Source organism: Taudactylus pleione, unplaced genomic scaffold (genome assembly GCF_031769625.1).
Source record: "Taudactylus pleione unplaced genomic scaffold, aTauple2 ptg000201l, whole genome shotgun sequence".
Classification (NCBI taxonomy): Eukaryota; Metazoa; Chordata; class Amphibia; order Anura; family Myobatrachidae; genus Taudactylus; species Taudactylus pleione.
Window position 1 is genome coordinate 15,385,166 of NW_028284603.1, and position 19,703 is coordinate 15,404,868.

General features: G+C 45.0%; 1 protein-coding gene across 1 annotated transcript in view; it reads left to right on the top strand.

Annotated features, from left to right (window-relative positions):
* Positions 1 to 19,703, top strand: part of SRBD1 (S1 RNA binding domain 1) — a 266,191-nt gene that overhangs the window by 50,806 nt on the left and 195,682 nt on the right. Inside the window, exons 12-13 of the mRNA XM_088477514.1 lie at positions 3,472 to 3,579; positions 18,926 to 19,083. Coding sequence (XP_088333640.1) covers positions 3,472 to 3,579; positions 18,926 to 19,083 — 266 coding nt within the window. The remainder of the gene's footprint in view (positions 1 to 3,471; positions 3,580 to 18,925; positions 19,084 to 19,703) is intronic.

The window sequence follows — 19,703 nt, forward strand, 5'->3', positions numbered from 1 at the left end:
GTTTAAATAAAAGAAAGCTCGTCTTTTATTTTGAACTGTAGAGTAAAACTACCTATGTAGAGATACTTTGCTTGGTCCAAGGAAAGACCGTTTTATTGATGTATTTTTTATTTTCTTTTAATTAAGCAATTTTAAATAATGGAGGATTCTTCGCTTCTAAGCTAATTTCACCCAAATTTAAGATCTTAAGGTGCCTACACAATTAGCAATTTTTTACACGATCTGTCCGATTCCGACGCATCGGAGTGACAGATCGTGTAAAAAATGCCCAAGTCGTGAGTCCCCACTCATGATGCGATGCGCGTCCCTTGCTGGTCGCACATCGCATCGTCAGATCTGCCGTGCTGTAGGGCAGATCTGCCAATCTGGGACACACATGCACTGGAAAAAGTCTGGATGCACGATAGATCGTTTGTAATTGGACACTTTAAACATCAAATCGCGTGCAGAGCTGCCGGGGAGGACTTTCAAGGGAAATCGTACACATCGAGGGATCGTGTGCAGATCGGTAAGTATGTAGGCACCTTTAGTGTTTGGATGAAATTAGGTGGGATAGAATGTAATGTGAAATGATTGTTTACATGTACTTCAGTGATTAGGTAGTCACCCGATGCATTTTGTGGTCCCGAGCATTAGATCCTCCCTTCTGTTGGGATGAGCCTTGCTCCATTGTCCATTATCAAATCATCTGTCCCGTAAACATCTAAATTGCATAAAAGAACATGAGTTTACAACTCATCTTAGTATGGGCAATACAAGACATAATAGGAGCCTGCAGGATCTGCCGGTGGAGGTATGCAATATGTGGCATTTTATTCTACGTCACCTGATTCCACAAGAAAATAGTGTTAAGTTTACTTTACCTTTTAAAATGGTGTTTTATGTTCCCTTTATACATTGGGATTTTAGAAGTAGGAGATGCCAGCTAAATTTACTTTATAACTGCAGTCTAGCGCTGACAACTAGAGGTAGATTTACTAAAGCTTCGAAAAATAAAAACTTGTGGTGTTGCCCATAGCAACCAATCAGCTTCTGTTTATCGTGTTCTAGGATGCAATAGAGAAATGATAGTTACAGTAGAATCTGGTTGCTATGGGCAACTCCACCACTTTTCTTTTTAGAAGCTTTTGTAAATCTACCCCCCTAGTTTCTCTGCAGCTCGTTTCCTGGCTGTAAGGTTTTACAGTATGTCTACAATCATACACTGTGCACCCACTGCCCTGTGCACCCACTGCCCTGTGCTAACCGACGCCTATGCCTGACTAATGCCCAGTTTTCGAATAACACATTGTAGCAAAGTATATGGTAATTTATTGTAATAGTAAATCACCTTTTCAATTATATAGGTACCAATAATAGGTATAGAAATTAGAATTGTCAACATTGTCAAAGGCTGTAATTCTATTGGCAGGTCTTGGAGAGTTGTAGCTGCCGGCGCTGGACTGTGATTATAAGCTATGGTTAGGAAGAGTCCACCACTAAAGTCTTACTTAACTATGGGGCGATACAGGAAATCGTGACATTGCATGTTCAGTATGCTTGTTTAATAGATTGCCCATGGCCTAGTAGAGGTGGTTCTTTTCCTCCATAACTTTGTTCTGCATGATGAGATCAACCTAATAACACATAGCTCAACAGTTTAAGTTTTCCTCTCAGAGAGGAAAGTTGGGGTTGTGTGGGAATGGAGAGTGTATTTTATTGATCGAAAATATGATAAAGCATTTAGACCTTTACAAATATATTGTGTATGAAAAAAGAAAACTTACAATGAACTAGTCTTCTCTCCAGAAAATGTTGCCAGCCGGGTGGCATTAAGAAGTAGCTGGGTGGGTGTAGTGTAGTCTGGCTGGACACAGATATAATTTTGAAAGACTCTTGCCGATGTTGTCCCTGGCTGGCAGAGCCCAGATGTAATTGTGGCCAGTGCTGCCCGCTGAGACACAGTACTGCCCGCTGAGACACAGTGCAAGTGTGCATTCTCCATCTACCCTCTCTGCAATGTTCCCACTGTCCAAACTGCGCCCTGCCTATTAAATACGGGGAAGGATCTCTCTTAATGTGCCTGTCTCAGTAAAATAGTGCAGCACAATTCTGATTTTGACCGTCAGACCACTGAAGCATGATAGTTTCGGGTGGCATAAAAAAAAGCCAGATGGAGTACGCGTGAAATTGATCCTGCGGAGAACACTGTGAACCCTTGTCATCTAGCTCATGCAAGATATTGTAGTGTTCATTCTAGCACCCTACACCTCTCACAACCCGTGCAGTTCTTCTTTCCTGCCTGGCATGTCGCTCTCTGCTCTGGTGCTACCAGCACCCTCCGGTCTGTATCTATGAAGTTTGTTGCATTAGCTGAGTGTGCTAGAAGCACCAGAGCAGAGAGCGACACCCCATACAGGAAAGAGGCACTGCATGCAATGTGACATGTGCAGGGTGCTAGAATGAACACTACTATTGTGCTCTGAGGTCAACAATTTCAGAAATGCTCCTGGTGATTTTTTTTATTACAACAATGTAATGTGCACGGGGGAGTTAGAAGTTTTGTCTCTCCTTCCTCTTGTTTTTCTTGGAATAACGGAGAAAATACTGAAGCTCACAATAAATTTGATCGGTTTCTATAATGAGCTGCCTGGGATTTGGACTTTACTGTCAGTAGATGACCAATCAGTAATAGGGGGACGTACAACAGTGGTTCTTAATTCCAGTCCTCAAGTACCACCAACAGGCCCCTGTCTTGTGGATTTCTTTATTCATGCACAGGTGAGTTAATATGTTTTTTGGGTCAATAATTATCTCACCTGCTTCCACAGACAGAAATCCTCAAAACATGACCTGTTGGGAATACTTGAGGGTTGTGGTTGGGAACCACTGGGGTAGGGCATACGTTACTTTCCTCTGCCATTGGCCTTGCTAAGACATCTGTGTGACGTGTAACATGTTATAGACTGGGGTCTCCGAATCCAGGAGAACCGACTTCTTCTAGGCTCCATTCCACATCATTGCGGCCACTAAGTCCAAGGTACAAGTTGATTCGATATAGGAGAGTCTTGTAACCATCTCAAGTCTCCATTTACAGTTCCTGTACTGACAGAATAATTGTTATCTCCCTCACTGCAAACTACTATTCTCATTTATCAACGACTTGGGTTTTAAAGAGCTGGCTGTCTGGTGTGCATAGGCACAATGCCTCTTTAGTTAGTATATCTCCCCGAAACAAATATATGCAGGATAGCTGTGAATGGAATAACTTTGCATTGTGGGCTTAGCTGTCCTTTGTTGTGTTGAGATTTCACCTGGTGTGTTCAACTTATGATAAAAGTTTTACATATGTTAATAATTAGTTGACTAGTTTTTTACTTTCTCTTTGTTAAATTCAAAGTAGAGGCAGCTGGACTTACTTGATGAAATAATACGCTCTTAGTCTTACATTGCAACAAGTATTCACTTTTATTTATTCACATGTTTCTGAAGGTGGAGACCAAAGCAGTTTGCTAGACCTGAGCTAATGCAAATACTGCATAATTCAGTGGAAGACTCCTACAAGCGTCTAATTTACCCACTTCTCTGCAGAGAGTACCGGTATGTAACTCCATATAAAAAGAAAATACGTGTGCATTGGCATTTCCAGGTACTGGAGATATATGTGGCTGTGTCTGTACAATGTGGCTTATTTAAATAATCAAAAATTCATTATTGTATTTAGCTGTACAGGTATAATATGTATTAAAGTGTCTGAATCTGAACCCAGTGGTATGAGCTTATGTGATAACTACATTAATATCAGTATTAGTTTTCTTCTGCACTAAATGTATTTATTAATGGTTATTTTATATATCACTCACATACTGTGCGCAGTGCTTAATAGAGAGTATTTAGTCATTGACATTAGTTTCTGACCCAGTGGAGCTTAAAATCTATATTTCCTACCACGTGTGTACACACGGTTTTTGGATTGTGGGAGGGAACCAGAGTCCCCAGGGGAAAACCATGCTAACACGGGGAGACCATACAAGCTAAACACAGATGAGGTTCTTGTTGGAATCAAACCTATGTATCCTGTGCTGTAAGGCAGCAAAGCTGACCATTGTGCTAACATGCTGCCCAACAATATATGTCTGTGGCTTCGATTTTCTGTTTCCAATCATAAGGAAAACAATTGTTTCTTCCAGTTATTCTTTTATATTTTATTTGATAACCATATAGTCTGTTTGCATTATATCCTGTGTTTACTCATAAGGTAATGATATGATAAGTTTCCAGCTCATTTGACTCTATTTTTATCTTCCAGTTCTTAGTAGAGATGTGCAGGTTCGAATTTTCCTGCCAAATTCAGATTTTTTTTTTCCCGCCAAATTTCAGGTTTCAGAAAAAGGCAAAACGTCATCTTTCATTGACAAAAGTCTAGGAAAGATGATGTTCGTCCGTGAAAGATGACATTTCACCTCTTTCTGAGATCCGAACGTTGGCGGGAAAAATGCTAATTTGGCGGGAAAATCTGATCCGAGCCTGCACATAGTTCTTAGTGCATACTTGCAAGATCTATTCGCAGTACATACAGTGCAAAAGTAAAATGTTTTTACTTAAGGGACAAATTGTTCCCTACAGATGAATGTTCTATAAACCAGAAAACACATTGGGCCTGATTTAGAGTTTATGGGGTATATTTAATAAAAGTGAGAGTGTTTAGAAGTGGAGATGTTGCCCATAGCAACTAATCAGATTCTCCTTAACATTTAACTAGCACCTTCTAGAAGATAATAGCTAGAATCTGATTGGTTGCTATGGGGAACACCTCCACTTCTAAAAACTGTAAAAATATACCCCTATGAGTCCAGCTGACCTCCAAAATATCTGCTTTGTCTTTCGGCACAAGGAGGATTTTGAGGTTGATGTAACTTGCGCCTGTGACCTAAAGAGGCAGATTGGGGCCATGCAAGTTAGTTACAGCAGTGGTTTACTTACATAAATGTAGCATGCCCCCTTGAGGTGAGGTCTATTTTTATTAATCTTACATATCCAGATATGCTCTTGGAAAACATAATTTATGGCTCTTGAAGCTGTGGTGTAGATTTGCATGCTGATCATTATTCTTTGTAACTTTACTTGTGAAAGATGACGGTGAGTGCCAGAGTAATAGTGTTAAGTATATTGGTAGAACCTTTAATCTTAGCAAGCCCTGCTAGTCATTGACTTCTTTCCTATTCAAGAAAGTAGGGGGAAAAAACGCTGTACCCTCTACAGATTGGGCCCAGGGCGTAGTAACAAAAATTTTCATTGGGGAAGCAAAAGGCCAAGGACTACTATAGGACCAGGAGCCACTTTTTCCTCACGTTTGGTATCTCGTTTTATGACAGTTAAATTTCGTCAGTGTTTCTGGGGTTGGCCAACCCCAGTTTCATTGTTTGTTTTACTGTAATTGTTTGTTTTATACATTGTTACATAAATATTATTAATATCAACTACCAATTAGTACAATAGCTGTTAGAAAGATAAATCTTTCCAATTGTTCATCTTAAAAATGTTAATCTTTCATACTCATGAACCTAGTTTTTATTCCAATTTCGTTGACAGCCTAATCTCATTTTATTGGGAGTATTTTTAAACCTATAGTCGCTGTCCCTGATTATGGTATGTGCTATAATATCTGGTATGTTCTACAATCTGGCGACAATGAGACTGCAGCTATCGTTTTTAAACAGGCCGCAATCATTCGCCCTCTTTGTTCCATTGTCGTACAACTTACAAGAACAGTCAATGGGAAGTGCAGCTTCCTGGTCTCGTGTGTCTGCTTATGCTTACTGCAAATTGTGATAGCGAATTGAGTGGGGTTTCTAAGAAAGAAAGGAAAAAGCATTTGCAAGAAGAAAATGTACACAGAACAAATGTGAAGATAACATCATTTTTGGAAAACAGTTGGCAAGTTCAAATAAAGTTATTATCGCTTCATCCCCATTTTCATTTAATTCATCCCCATTTGCTTTTGTGTTCATGGGTGGCGGGGTGAAACCACAGTGTTTTGCCACCCGACATATATCATATGGGGGCAACTGCCCCATATGCCGCCTAGTTCCTACGCCACTGGGCCCAAGTCCATCTGGGCCTATAGCTAAGATCTAATTAGATATGGCACATTAATATACTTACATGTATCTGGCAGATAGCAACAATTAACTATGAAGAATCATGCATTGAAAAATGGGAAACAGGGACTTGGCCTGGACGCCATTGTGAGAGACGATGTGTGAACATTGATCACCAGATCTGCATGAAGTTAAGTTGTTTCTGTATGACTCCTTGACCCCCTCCCCCATCCCACCCGGGACACAGAAAACCCTTGTTCCCGAGCTCAGATCTTCATGGCTACTACTACAGCAATTGATCACCGCCCCCACATTTCCAGAGGAGCCGCCATCCATCTTGCAGATGTCTATTCACAATTGACACAGTGCTGGGCATTAGGGTGACGCGCACTGTCTGGGACTCAACATCTACCCCCAATGCCAAAGTTTACCCCTCCCCCCTCATAGGGGAGCTGTTCTGCAGATACTCAACGGTTATTGGCTGCGATTGTGCACTGTTAGATTGGGATCCTTACTGCATATGCTGATGCAGCAGATCCGGAAGAGACCTGCAGTTGCTCTTCCTTCTCACTAGGCAGCAGTGGGAGAGCCCACTGCATGAATCATGGCAGCGTTGCCTCTGCACTCCCACTCTGCAGATCTTGGGCTTCACTATTACTGCCAGACTATAGCTCCTACTTATGGTAGGGGCATATTTATATGCTCCCAGTACTGTTAATACTTTGTCTTCCTCACAGGAACTGCCCATTGCACCTACGGCCACCCTCCACTTGGTCCTCTAATAGCTCGTCGCACTTGAGTAGCATTGCCATCTGCTCTGCACCCTTAGACACTTATGGTTTTATTGTGACAGTATTTTTGTATCGTACTTCTGCTCCCATTTATTGTTTGCCCTACCTTCAGTGTCCTGTGGAGACTTATGCTGCTTTGTTTTCGCCCTATTGCTATTCCACAGTTTATTGTACTCCACTGATGTGCTCCATTCACATCTACTGGTTGCTGGATATTTAAGTGTCTATTTACTAAGCAGTGTTAGGAGAGAGAGTGAAAAGTGATAAGGTGCCAGCAAATCAGCTCCTAACTGCCATCTCACAGGCTGTGTTTGAAAAATGACAGTTGGGAGCTGATTGGCTGGCACCTTATCACTTTTCACACTTAGTAAGTAGACCCCATAATGTTTTACCACTTCTGTTCTCAGTCAATCCTCAGCTCTGTCCCCAACCGTTCTCAATTATAATGGCCTAACCGACTCTGCATGTGACCCATGACCATTGACTCAACCACTATGGAGAATTGTGAGTGACGGCCACTGACTCTGTTCATGATGACAAAAAATAACGCTAAACTGTTTTGCTTGTGATGGCTATGATTGAATCTATCCTGGTCGTCGGGGAGGGTCAATATAGTCAAGTTGAATATCTTACCTAAGGTACAATATGTTTTCCCAACCCCCCAATTTCAAAACAAAGCTCCTCTTCTGATCTTTCTGAGGTGGGGGGGAGGGATATAAATAAAAGATAATACATCATATTCTGAAGCGGTCACAAAGTATGTGAGGAGATGGTGTGTATAGTATACAAATACACATATTACTAACAGACAAAAAGACACATATAGCATCATATTAGTAAAAAAAATAAATGACAATTAATAAAATAACATAAATATAGTTGGTAAAATGTCTGATAGGTGGTAAAGCAAAAATAATTTAAATCCTCGAAACAAGCCATATAAAAAATAAAGTTTGGGTCCTTATAGTAAGTGTCACTAATGGACAGGTAGCTTGGAGCTGTAGTATAGTTTGTACAAATCAATAGTATCTTGTTTGGATATAAAATCCTTCAGCTGTAGGGCTGGGCTTGCAGTCTTTGGCAAGATGTGAGTTGTGGTGAGCTGCTCTATTGCCGTTAACAGTGACAGGTCCCATGCAACCTCCCAGAGTGTCCATCCAGACTTGGTGTAACAAAACAAGCACAAGAGTTCTGTACTGAGCAGAGAGCACCGCAACCCGTGAATGTGGTAGGTTGGATCAGTTCAGTGGAGGCTAGGGGTTATATTTACTAAAGTCTGGGTTGTTAGAAGTGGAGATGTTGCCCATAGCAAGCAATCAGATTCTAGCTATCATCTTCTATAAGGTGCTAGATAAATGTTAAGTAGAATCTGTTTGGTTGCTATGGGCAACATCTCCACTTCTAAAAACCCAGCACTTTAGTAAATATACCCCTCGTTATCCATGGCTGAGAACCTATTGAAGACAATAGAGCAGAGAACTTTACTATCAACTTTATGACTTTATTCTCTCACTTTTGAGTCCTAAGTCTTTCCACTGGAGGCTGTTTGGGGAGGGACCCTCCTTGACGCCTGATCTTCCAACTTTACAAATTATGCCCAAAAGCGTCCTCTCCTCATCTTCTTCCCTTTGCACGAGCCTGGAATAGAGAATTAATATCGAAGAAGAGCAGACATTTCAATTCACATATGCCAGTTCTGTGCCGGTACTGTAGACACAATATAAAATTCTTACCAGGTGGTCCTGCAGCCCAACTCTCCTCAACAGAATGATTTCTAGCCTCTATGATTTCTGTGGGAGGTGTAATCAGCCCCGTGGGTCAGCTCTTCATACCGGTGACAGAGCTACTTGTTGTTGGGTTTTTGGCAAAAAAGAGTGAGACATGTCTGATGCAATAACAGTGCTTCCTCGTCCTTTTACCCCTGAGTTTTGGCTTCTGAACCTAATGGACTCACCTACCTGATGAAGATGGTGAGAGCCATTATTCCTTTTTCTTTGGAGATCAGTGGCCCCATCCCACAATCTTTCAGTGGTTCAAAAGCATTAAAATCTAAATGATAATGGCTGGAGCTCACGTCTTCAACCTTAGACTAAAACTCAGAATTTTCCGTAATATCGTATGACGGCTTGAGAGTTACAGTTTCTGACACAAATAAAACAGGTTTACAGTCGACCCCTAGCAAACGATAAAATAGGGAGTTTACAATACATGAACTAGGCCTACGTGATTACGGCCAAGTAATGTTGGGTGTACTCACAAGACTGTGTTTGAAGAAGGCGTACGTAGGTCAGTATCCTGGATGTGGATACCATGCTGGACATCTAGAGGGAATTTTGCCTCAGTTCTTTCTCATATAAACCAAATTTGACATGGAGAGGTAAGTAGGCCACTTCCAGTTCTCACTGCCGCTCTCCTCCCCTCGTATAACTTGTCTTTGACACATCTTTTTATATCATAGAAGCGCTTATAACAATTCTATACTCCTTTTCACTGTGCCAACTGGATTAACAGCAGCAAGTACACCTGTCAAAAGCTGCTTTTTTGAGGGGCAATAGGTCTTTGCAGCTAGGCTCCCCAATAGGCTCTAATTTGCGTTGATTTTCATTAGCACCATCCAAACCGCTTAGTATTACATCCATCAATTTGAAAGGCAAAATAGCAATCAGTTTGTGAATTCACCAACGTAAAACTCTCCGCAAATATGGAGGTTATTACATTTCCCCTTATGTTTTTTGCCACTTTTCAGTCCCAGCTTTGGCACTTGCAGCTTTTAGGCGGCCGAAACCTGTGACATCAAAGGTGAGCCCCAGCAGTTGGTACAGATATGCCTTGCGCAGACTTATATTCTGCACCATCCCAAATATTGCTCCTATACTTCTACCTCAGTGCTTGGGCTAGTCCATCAGTGTAGGGATAACAGGCAACAGAGCAGACCCAGTCTCCTGGCAGGACACATACAATTCGTGGGTACAGAAACTGTGCATAATATACTATGCCCAAACGCACTGGTTTAATATATGTTTTAGTGTTTGTGGCATTAACCTCATTTACTGTTATTTGCCTATTGATGTGGATTTGTTTCACGGCATTCAGTAAAATTACAAATACAAATACTGTTCTGACATTCCAATTTAGCGTGCTCACATTTATTTAAGGAGGACGCTATATAATCGTTAAGTTGATTTCACAAAACTTTTGGAAGATTATCAAGAATTTTTGTTTGTTTCTGATCTCTTTAAAATTTCTGGAATAATTGAAATGTCATATGTGATAGACATATATATCCAGTAGCCTAAATATGGTGTACATTTTCTGTATGGTGTACCAAATGTCACTCATTGTCAGCTGCTTCGTCCAATTCATCAAAAGGATGCTGTGCTGAGCACCACCCAGATTACAAGCCTCATTGCCAAATATTCATATTTGTGCTCCCTCCAGATGTACTTGTATAACCAAAAAATTCTATCTAAAAGCAGAACATTTCCTTACCCCATAAAACGTAGCCCTGTGGTGCTTTAGAAGCGGACTGCGAACACACAGTACCAGCACAAGCTATCCAAGGTTTCTGGTGCCAGCAAAATAGTTTATTATTTAGTGACAGGTGGGGAAATATTCACATAGATTTGTGGAATTACTGGCCCAGTGCAGCACTTGTTATTGCATTACATTTCATTATCCAACCTTCTAAAACTCATATTGTCTTTCACGTCTGAAAAATCTGCGCTTGTTGCTCTTGGCACTTTGCAACATGTTTTCTTAGGATTTTTTATGCAGATAAGATTATGGAGTTTATGCTGAAATATCTTGGCTTTCAGTTCGACAGAACCTGCCATATTAGCGCCCTTTACTATGTCAATAATGGTGTTACAGGATACAGGCAGACGTTTAGGTATATGGTTAAAATGGTAATATGCAATTTGCAGCTATAATGACTTAAAACTTGAATACTGAAACAGACGATGAAAATGAAATGGGCTGCAGTGTTTAAAGGGGTTTTACGCTTTATTGTTTAAAGTGCTTCATGCATTATAAATAATTATATTTCTACTTCAGGGTACATAGGGGGTCCACAGGGTTGACCTTGGGGTATAGCTGGATCTGGATCCACTGGCACCACGCAGTTAAAGCTTTGCTGCTCCCAGGATGCACTTGGGTCTGTCCTCCTCTATACCCCGCCCCCGAGCCACAACACCTCAGTTTTAGTTGGTGCCCGGCCGGAGTTGGGTCACCCTGGGCAGCCCCTAAGCTTTATTTTATATTATTTTTAAAGAAGATTTTATTTATTTATTTTTTACTATCTTCAGAGCGGCAGCATCAGACTGTCCATCTGGACGTCCACGCTGCCACTCCAACAGCCCCGCTGGCGCTGCAACGCCAGTACTGATCTGGGGATCGCAGCGGGACCCCGGAGTCAGTACTAGCTTGGCTCCGGGACCTCCCACTGACTGCTGCCGGACGCACGGGGCCAGGTAAGCCGCGTGCAGCGCTTTGCGCTGTGCGCGGGGGAAAATGCAATCTTCGGCCAACGATCTCTGGGGACAGACCGGCGGCGCTAGTAGCGGCGGCGGGCTCCCCCTTCATGGCATACCCCGCGTGACCGCAGGACCACCAGGGAGTAATGGCTGGAAGGGAACCAGCGTCCCTGGGGTTAATCACTAGCCAGGGGAGGCAGCCTTCCCTGGTTTAGCGGCTCCTCCCCTCAGCCCAGTGCGCCTTCTCTCATGCGTGCTGGCGTTGTTGGGCTGTTCCTCTTGCGGCCACTCCTCCTCAGAGCTCTCCGGCGGCCATCTTCTTGTGGCTAATGCAAATCTCCCAGGCGGTGCGTGGACCAGTTCCCCTGCGTACCTCTCCCCTGCAAAGGACAGTGTTCGCAGCACTATAGCCCTCCCAGACACTGAATCTGGGAGGTTGATTGTAGCGAAAGGTGCAGTGAGTATAACTTCTCAGCATGGTATGTGACTTTTGCTAGTGCTGCTGTCTGTGCTTATTTCTACTTACTGTCAGCCTATACCTATCCCTTTCCTTCTCCTACGGCCCGCAGGTGCATGGGGGAGGGGTGTTCTTTCTGTGTACCTCATTTATATAGATCTACGTATTTGTGAGGTCCGTCACATACAGTGGTGTGCTACGCAGTACCATATTATGGGCTGTTTGTGTTGCATGCGTGGGTGTTATATGCCTCACCTCTTTTCGGTGATATACTTTTATTGCAAAAGTTATTGTGTCATGTCTGATGAGGAGAATGAGCGCTCCGTGGCTCCTGTGTTGTTTTCCTGCCGGCGCTGTTCGGCAGGGGTTGATAGGGTGGATTTGTCTCAGGACGTTCTGTGCGGGCAGTGCCAGCTGGTACCTGGTCCCTCTAAACCCCCGGTGGCGCAGGATCCTCCTTGGGCGATGTTTACACAAGTGCTGGCGTCAATCGCGCACCGGCTTGCAGTCCCTTCTAGGGCGTTGCCCCAGCCTACCATTCCCCGGGTGTTACGCATCTGGTGCAGTCTCCTCCCGGGTCTCAGACTGTGGGTCCTTATGCGGGATTGCCTGTATACGTGCAGTATCCCACGGTGACGCAGCAGTCAATGGTACCCTTTCAGGGGTATCCTCAGACGGTACTCCCTCCCTGGGTGGATGTCCTCTCCAGCTCTGTTCAGAGCCTCGTCATTGGCTTTTCAGTCAATGTTACACAGTGATTTGCCCCCAAAGGCGTCCAAGCGACCCGTTCCGGCTTCACTGGTGGTGCAGTTCACGGACACGGATGTGTCTTTGGATGACGGAGAGATCCATGAGGACTCTGACTCGGATGCCGGGGCGCAGGAGGTGGAGACTGTCCTCCATTAATGTGCCGGCATTAGTTAGGGCAGTGCGGGCCATCCTTCATATAGAGGAGGATGCGCCGGCTTCCAGGTCTAAGTACCCTAATTTTAAAAAGGCCAAGGTAGCTTCGACTGTTTTTCCCCTGTCCGACCACTTGACGGATCATATGGCAGGGGCCTGGCAGTTGCCCAGCAAGAGATTCCAACCGCAGAAACGGTTGGCATCCAACTATCCTATTCCTGAGGCTCATTGCAGGAAATGGGAAACTCCGCCTGCGGTGGATTCCCACGTCACCCGCTTAATAAAAAGCGCTACGTTGCCTTTACCGTCTATCTCCTCCCTGAAGGATCCCACGGACAGGAAAGTGGAGACTTGTTTAAAGTCTATCTACTCTCTCTCTCTGGGGCTGTGACCCGTCCGTCCATGGCCATCTCTTGGGTGGCTAAGGCCATCGAGAGCTGGGCCAACGCTTTGGAGGATACCTTTCCGGATGATGCTCCGGATATCCAGAGAGCGTTGATTTTACAAATGAGGGATGCGACTTCCTACATTGGGGAAGCATCGTTGGATGCAAGCCTGCTGACCTCTAGGGTGTCGGCTGCAGCTGTGTCGGCGCGTCGGTCCTTGTGGCTGCGGTCCTGGAGAGCTGACGCAGAATCCAAAAAGGGCCTGGAGGCTTTACCTTTTAATGGAGAGTTGCTTTTTGGTCCAGACTTGGACAAACTAGTGGATACTCTGGCTAAGTCTAAATCAGCCTTCCTCCCTTCGGCTTCAGCACCTGCCAAAGTACGGAGCTCTGCCTTTCGGCCTTTTCGAGTTCAGGGCAAGGCCAAGGGTCAGTCCTTCCCGAGGCAGTCGGCGACCAAGACCGCCTCTAAGCCCAAGAAGCAGGCCTGGAGTGCCAGGCGCCCTTCTTCCAAGCAGGAAGATAAACCTTCTGCCTGACGGGACGGGCCTCCCTCTGTGGGACCCCAGAGTGGGAGGCCGACTTCTTCAATTTGCCCAGTGCTGGCACAATACCACCACGGATGCCTGGGTTCGAGAAGTGGTCTCCCAGGGGTACACCCTGTCTTTTCGGCAACAGACCGCCCCACCAGTTTTTCTGCAGGAGTCCTTCTCAGGACAAAACCAAGGCTTTACAGATTCAGGAGGCTATAGAGTCCTTGCTGAAAGCAGGGGTCATTGTTCCCGTTCCTCAATCACAACGAGGGACGGGGTACTATTCTTCTCTGTTTCTGGTTCTCATCGCCCTATCCTCAATTTGAAGTCTCTGAACAAAAACCTCAGAGTTCCCAAATTCAGGATGGAAACATTACGTTCCATCATTCTGGCGATGGAACCTGGGGATTACATGGTGTCCCTGGATATTCAGGACGCCTACCTCCATGTTCCTTCATGCACCTTTGCACCAGTGGTATCTGAGGTTCGCTATCCTTCAGCAGCATTATCAGTTCTGGGCGCTACCCTTTGGCCTCTCCACGGCACCAAGGGTATTCACAAAGGTTATGGCAGTCATGGCCGCACATCTTCGGAACCAGAATGTACGGCTGCTGCCGTATCTGGACGACCTCCTGTTGCTGGCGAGCTCCCCGGAGGTACTGCTTCAACATCTCCACCTGACGATCGCTTGCCTGCAAGCGCTCGGGTGGTTGATAAATTGGAGAAAGTCCTCCCTGATTCCATCACAGCGGATGGTTCATTTGGGAGCCCTGCTGGATTCTCGTCAGCAAAGGATCTTCCTGACTCCGGATAAGGTCTCCTCCCTACAGCTGCGGATACACAGTTGCCTGAGCAGTTGCCGCCTGTCGGTCCATTCGGCTATGAGAGTTCTGGCGTCCATGGTGTCGACATGGTGGAATATGCCCAGTTCCATTCACGGCCCCTGCAGGGGCTGATTCTATCGGAATGGAACGGGTTACCTTACCGGATCCGCTCTCAGATGCTGGTGTTGTCCCGGGAGGTTCGGCAGTCTTTGACTTGGTTGCTTCAGACAGCTCATCTGGTCGAGGGGCGCCCCTTTTGGATCCCGGACTGGGTCCTGCTCACGACGGATGCCAGTCTTCATCCTCGGAGTCCTCAATTGGGATGCGGACTTCCTCAGCCGTCACGACGTGCATCCCGGGGAATGGTCGCTTCACCCAGAGGTGTTTCAGTTACTCGTGAACAGATGGGGGCTGCCGGAGCTGGACTTGATGGCCTCCCGTCACAATCACAAGTTGCCCGTTTACGGGTCAAGGACAAGAGACGCAGACGCATGTCTGGTGGACGCGCTGTCGGTGAAATGGACGTTTCACCTGGTGGATCTGTTTCCTCCGATATCCCTGCTTCCTCGGGTCCTGCGGAAATTCAAGCAGGACGGCGGAACGCTCGTGCTGGTGGCTCCGGCGTGGCCCAGACGTCCTTGGTACTCCGATTTGAGGAGCCTCTCCATCGACGCTCCGTACCTTCTTCCTCAGCGTCAGGACCTATTGTCTCAAGGGCCCTGCCTTTACCCGGATCTGGGTCGGCTGTCTTTGACGGCGTGGCTCTTGAGACAGCCGTCTTGAGGTCTCGGGGCTTCTCGAGTTCGATTATTGGTACCATGCTCAGGGCACGCAAGCCTGCTTCCGCACGGATTTACCACAGGGTGTGGCGCACTTACTTTCAGTGGTGTGAGTCCAAAAGCTATGATCCTCAGGTGTTCTAGGAGTTTCTAGAATCTTGGAATTTCTTCAATCAGGTTTGGACCTTGGGTTACGCCTTGCCTCTCTGAAGGTTCATGTGTCCGCTTTGTCCGTGTGGTTCCAACGACAGATTGCTACACTGACAGATGTTCACACCTTTTTCCAAGGTGTTCTCCGAATCCAGCCTCCCTTCGTGCCTCCTGTGGCTCCTTGGGACTTGGAGGTGGTGCTACGGGTCCTGCAGGGACCTCCTTTTGAGCCTCTTGAGTCAGTGGAACTCAAGTGGTTGACATTTAAGACCGTTTTTCTCCTGGCAATTCAGAGGCACACGCTATTTGCATGCGCTCGCTCTGAATCAGGGCGTTCCTATTTTTTTTATATTCCAGCCTCCAGGACGCTCGCACAGCTGTGGGTTATCGCGACCATCGGCATTGCGAGCAGACCCTTGTGGTAGGGTCCGTCTCAGCACTCGCAATGCCAAGTGGACTTCCAGCTCTAACGAGTGATGTCAGTAGGGCCGCCCACAAACGGCAAGTATTCCTCCGGGAACGCCTACATTTGTTCAGCCACCCCCCCTACCTGCCTACAAAACGGGGAGAGCTGTCGATCAACATCGACAGGCGCCCCGTTTTGCTGCGAGCTCCGGAGCAAGTGAAGGTCTCACTCGTTACGGGGCTCGCGCACTGGGCCACCATCGACCCGCTTGCGAGCGGCTCTGAATCAGACCCTCTGTTCAGTAGATCATGCAGGAAACAAGGGTGTCACATAGAACACAATCAGCCGTCAGTTCTCATAAGTTTGTGTCAAGCGCTTGTTGACAATGGAGCATTTCCTAACGGTTATTTTTGTTCCACTTGGCCAGATCTCAACATTATTATTATTATGGACTAGTAATGCTAATATAAGTATAAACTGTTTTGAAAAATAATTTTGCAGAAGGACGTCGTGCGTGCCTGAAAATGGGGTGTGTCCTTAAGATGCCCCCCCGTTTTGTCACTACAGGCGGGCTTGCCCAGCACTCAGAGATGCTGGGCAGCCCCAAAGCTCTTTCTGCTGAGTGAAAAGATAGAGTGCGCATGCGCACGGGATCTATTCACCCGACGGTGACTGTTGTTTCACCGTAACTTTTCCCACCTGCGGGACACTGGGGCAGCAGCTGGCCGGCTGTTTCAGTGGGGCACCGCCATAAGGGCAGGGCACATATTAGTGTTTCAAAATGCAAGGGTGCGGCAGGAACACTGAGAACCTATGGTACTGTACACAGCAAGCCACCAGAGGGAGTCTGTTATATAGTGGAGCTGGGCTGAAGAGAAGATCATTTTTATTTTACTGTAAATGTTATGGTAATGCTGACACTAAAACAAGCAGCGCTTCAATGAAATTACTGCCGAACTGCTTGGTAAATAAGGTCTTACATAAAGAAGCTTGGGGGCCCGGTCACGTATTCATAGAACTTGATAAGTGAACCCTAAATTTGTTAGCTACAAAAATCTATCAAGCTTTAGCAAACACGCTTTGGACTTCTAATAAATTACTAAAATATAAAAAAATTATTATAATGAAAACATAATCTACTCTACTCTCCTCTCTTCCATGTTGACTGTCTGACATAGACAAACTTTATATTAAATGAAACCAAGGTAAATAACCTAATGGGTGGTTCTCTGTGTGACACACGGGACATTTACATACATTCAAGTACATGAATTGTGTCTAAACCACAATTTCTACAGGTAACCGTTTCTTCTGGAATTTGAAAAATCTCTGCATGATGCACAGGACTCATAATTAATATAATACAAAATTTCCAAAATATTAAAGTAGTTGATGAAATAAAATACAACATGGTCTCACAGTGGCCTTACAATTTGCCTGATATTAAGATTATTATTATTATTACATTTTATTTATAGGGCACCACAAGTGGTCCGCAGCGCCGTACATACAGTAAAGTGTACACAGAACATTACATTACAATACAGTAACCAAAATATAAACAGAACACATGTAACAATTAGCAACACAATTCTCTATACATAGTACAGCTCTGAAGGTGAAGGCTGTCATAGAAGTGCTAGAGAAGAAGGCTGTGAGACATTGGGGAGGAGGACCCTGCTCTTAGGAGCTTACAATCTAGGGGAGATAATTAAGATATAATTAACCATCAGCAGTGACCAGGTATTTGCCTGATTTCAAGCGACATTGCTCAGCTCAGCTGTGCTACACAAGTATCACTGCATCTACACAGACGTGATTGACATTTGCACAGACCTTGCTGAACCCCCTTTGAGTTTAGCAGCAAAATCCTAGGTTATTTCACAAGAACGCGCATCAACCCGGGATTTTGATAGTCTGAAAGGGGTCAGGAAAATTAACCCCGGAAGCGATCTAGGGTTGGACACGAGTCGACTCGGGTCACAGTGTATTGTGAACGGTCCGACCCGGGTTGTGCCGCTTTCCACCCGATTGGCTGCCTTCAGTGGCGCTTGGAGATGATATAATCTCCAAGCGGCCACTTAACGCCGGATAGACCCGGATAATGGAAGATCCTAGATTAACCTGGGTCAGCGCTGCAGTGTGAGTGGGGTCTGACCCGGGTTGCAGCTGTTTTGGACCCGTGTTCAAAATCCCGGGTCGGACACAGCATTTCTAATCTGGAAGTGGTATAACATTGGTTCACACCCCATTACAAAAACCCCCCCTACCATCTGCACTGAATGTTATACAGACACCATTGTCTCCTCATATCAAGCTGTCATTAGCAGCTGAACACCATCCATGAGTTTTTCCAAATTCTCACTGCCCTTCCACCAGTTACTGCTAACTGCACCTACACAAGTCTCCCCCAAATTTCCTCCAGTTAAGGCTCCTTTCTGTGTCCTGTTTAAAAGCACTTTGACTGCGGTGATTTTATGTGGTCATAGAATTTATCCGGAACATCTTACGTATAGTTTACAGTAGGGGCATATTGCACCATATATTTATTTTTATATAGATGGTACAGTTAATATAAGGCACAGTACATAGACTATTTTCATGATTGGTTAGTTTAGAGCAGGGGTCTTCTTTGGAACTACACATCCCATCATGCACTGTCACCTTTTTGATATAACAGCATGTAAAACTATGGCAGTGCATGCTGGGATGTGTAGTACCACAGCAGCTGGAGGGCCAAGGTTGAAGACCCCTGGTTTAGAGAGACAAAGAGACTTGGGCAAAGTCACAGAAAACTGGCCCTGGGATTGGGACGAGGGTCACCAGCGAACCTCCGAATGTCATTACATTTACATCTCCTGTAATAACCACACATGAAAACCCTGCATGTAGTCACATAGAGATGGGGAAGGTTTATACTTGTGAATGTTGCTGCCATGTTGATCCTTACATTTAGATAGCTATATCCATGACAGTCTGATATGCTAGCCTTTTGTAATGCTGCACATAGTTCCGACAGAGTTATTTGCAAGAGTCAAATCCATGAAGTTTGTTAATATGAATTTTTATTATATTCCATCAGTGTGGTAATCTTCAGCTTCAAGTTAAAGTCTTAACCTGTTAGTTTTACTCTGTATTCTTACAGGTCAAAACTAACTTCAGATGCCGAGAAGGAATCCATTATGATGTTCGGAAGAAACCTGCGTCAGTTGCTCCTTGCGAGTCCGGTTAGAGGACGTACTTTATTGGGTGTCGATCCTGGATATAAGCACGGCTGTAAGCTGGCCATCATTTCCCCCACCAGTAAGTTTTTCCGCTGTTATTGTACTTATTCAGACCTGGCATATGCATCCTCGGTGATTGTGATTCTATATTATTTATTTATTACCAGTTACTTACATAGTGCTAACATATTCCTTTGCGCTTTTGGCAGGATCCTTACACTTAGATGCTTGCAGACCACAATTCCAGCTAATGAATGTCCTGGTCACATAATAATTTAGGCATGGTGTCTCTCCAGCATATGCGCTGCCATAGAGCGATAACATTCCATGGTGTGTAAAACTCTTATCGAACCACTCATTTTCTGTTGTTCCTTTACATGACACCCCTTCACTGGGTGCCTTCCACCATACTGGGTAAATAATTGAAATACCCACCCCTACTTTGTTGGCTGACGTTGGGGTATGGAGGAGCTTTTAAAAATTTAATTGAAGAACTTCCTCTGGGCTTCTTGTGATGCTGCCAGTTGCTGCTCCTCCACGTCAGTGGTAGGCTGCTCGCTTCACCCAGGAGAGTGAGGGCATTGTGGGGTGGGAGAAAGTGCAGGAGCTCCTCGCACCCTTCAATTGCCATGTGTCTCTTGTGACTCAGGTATTTACCCTCACTGGGAAGACTTGAAAGGAGTTTATCTTTTTATTTAT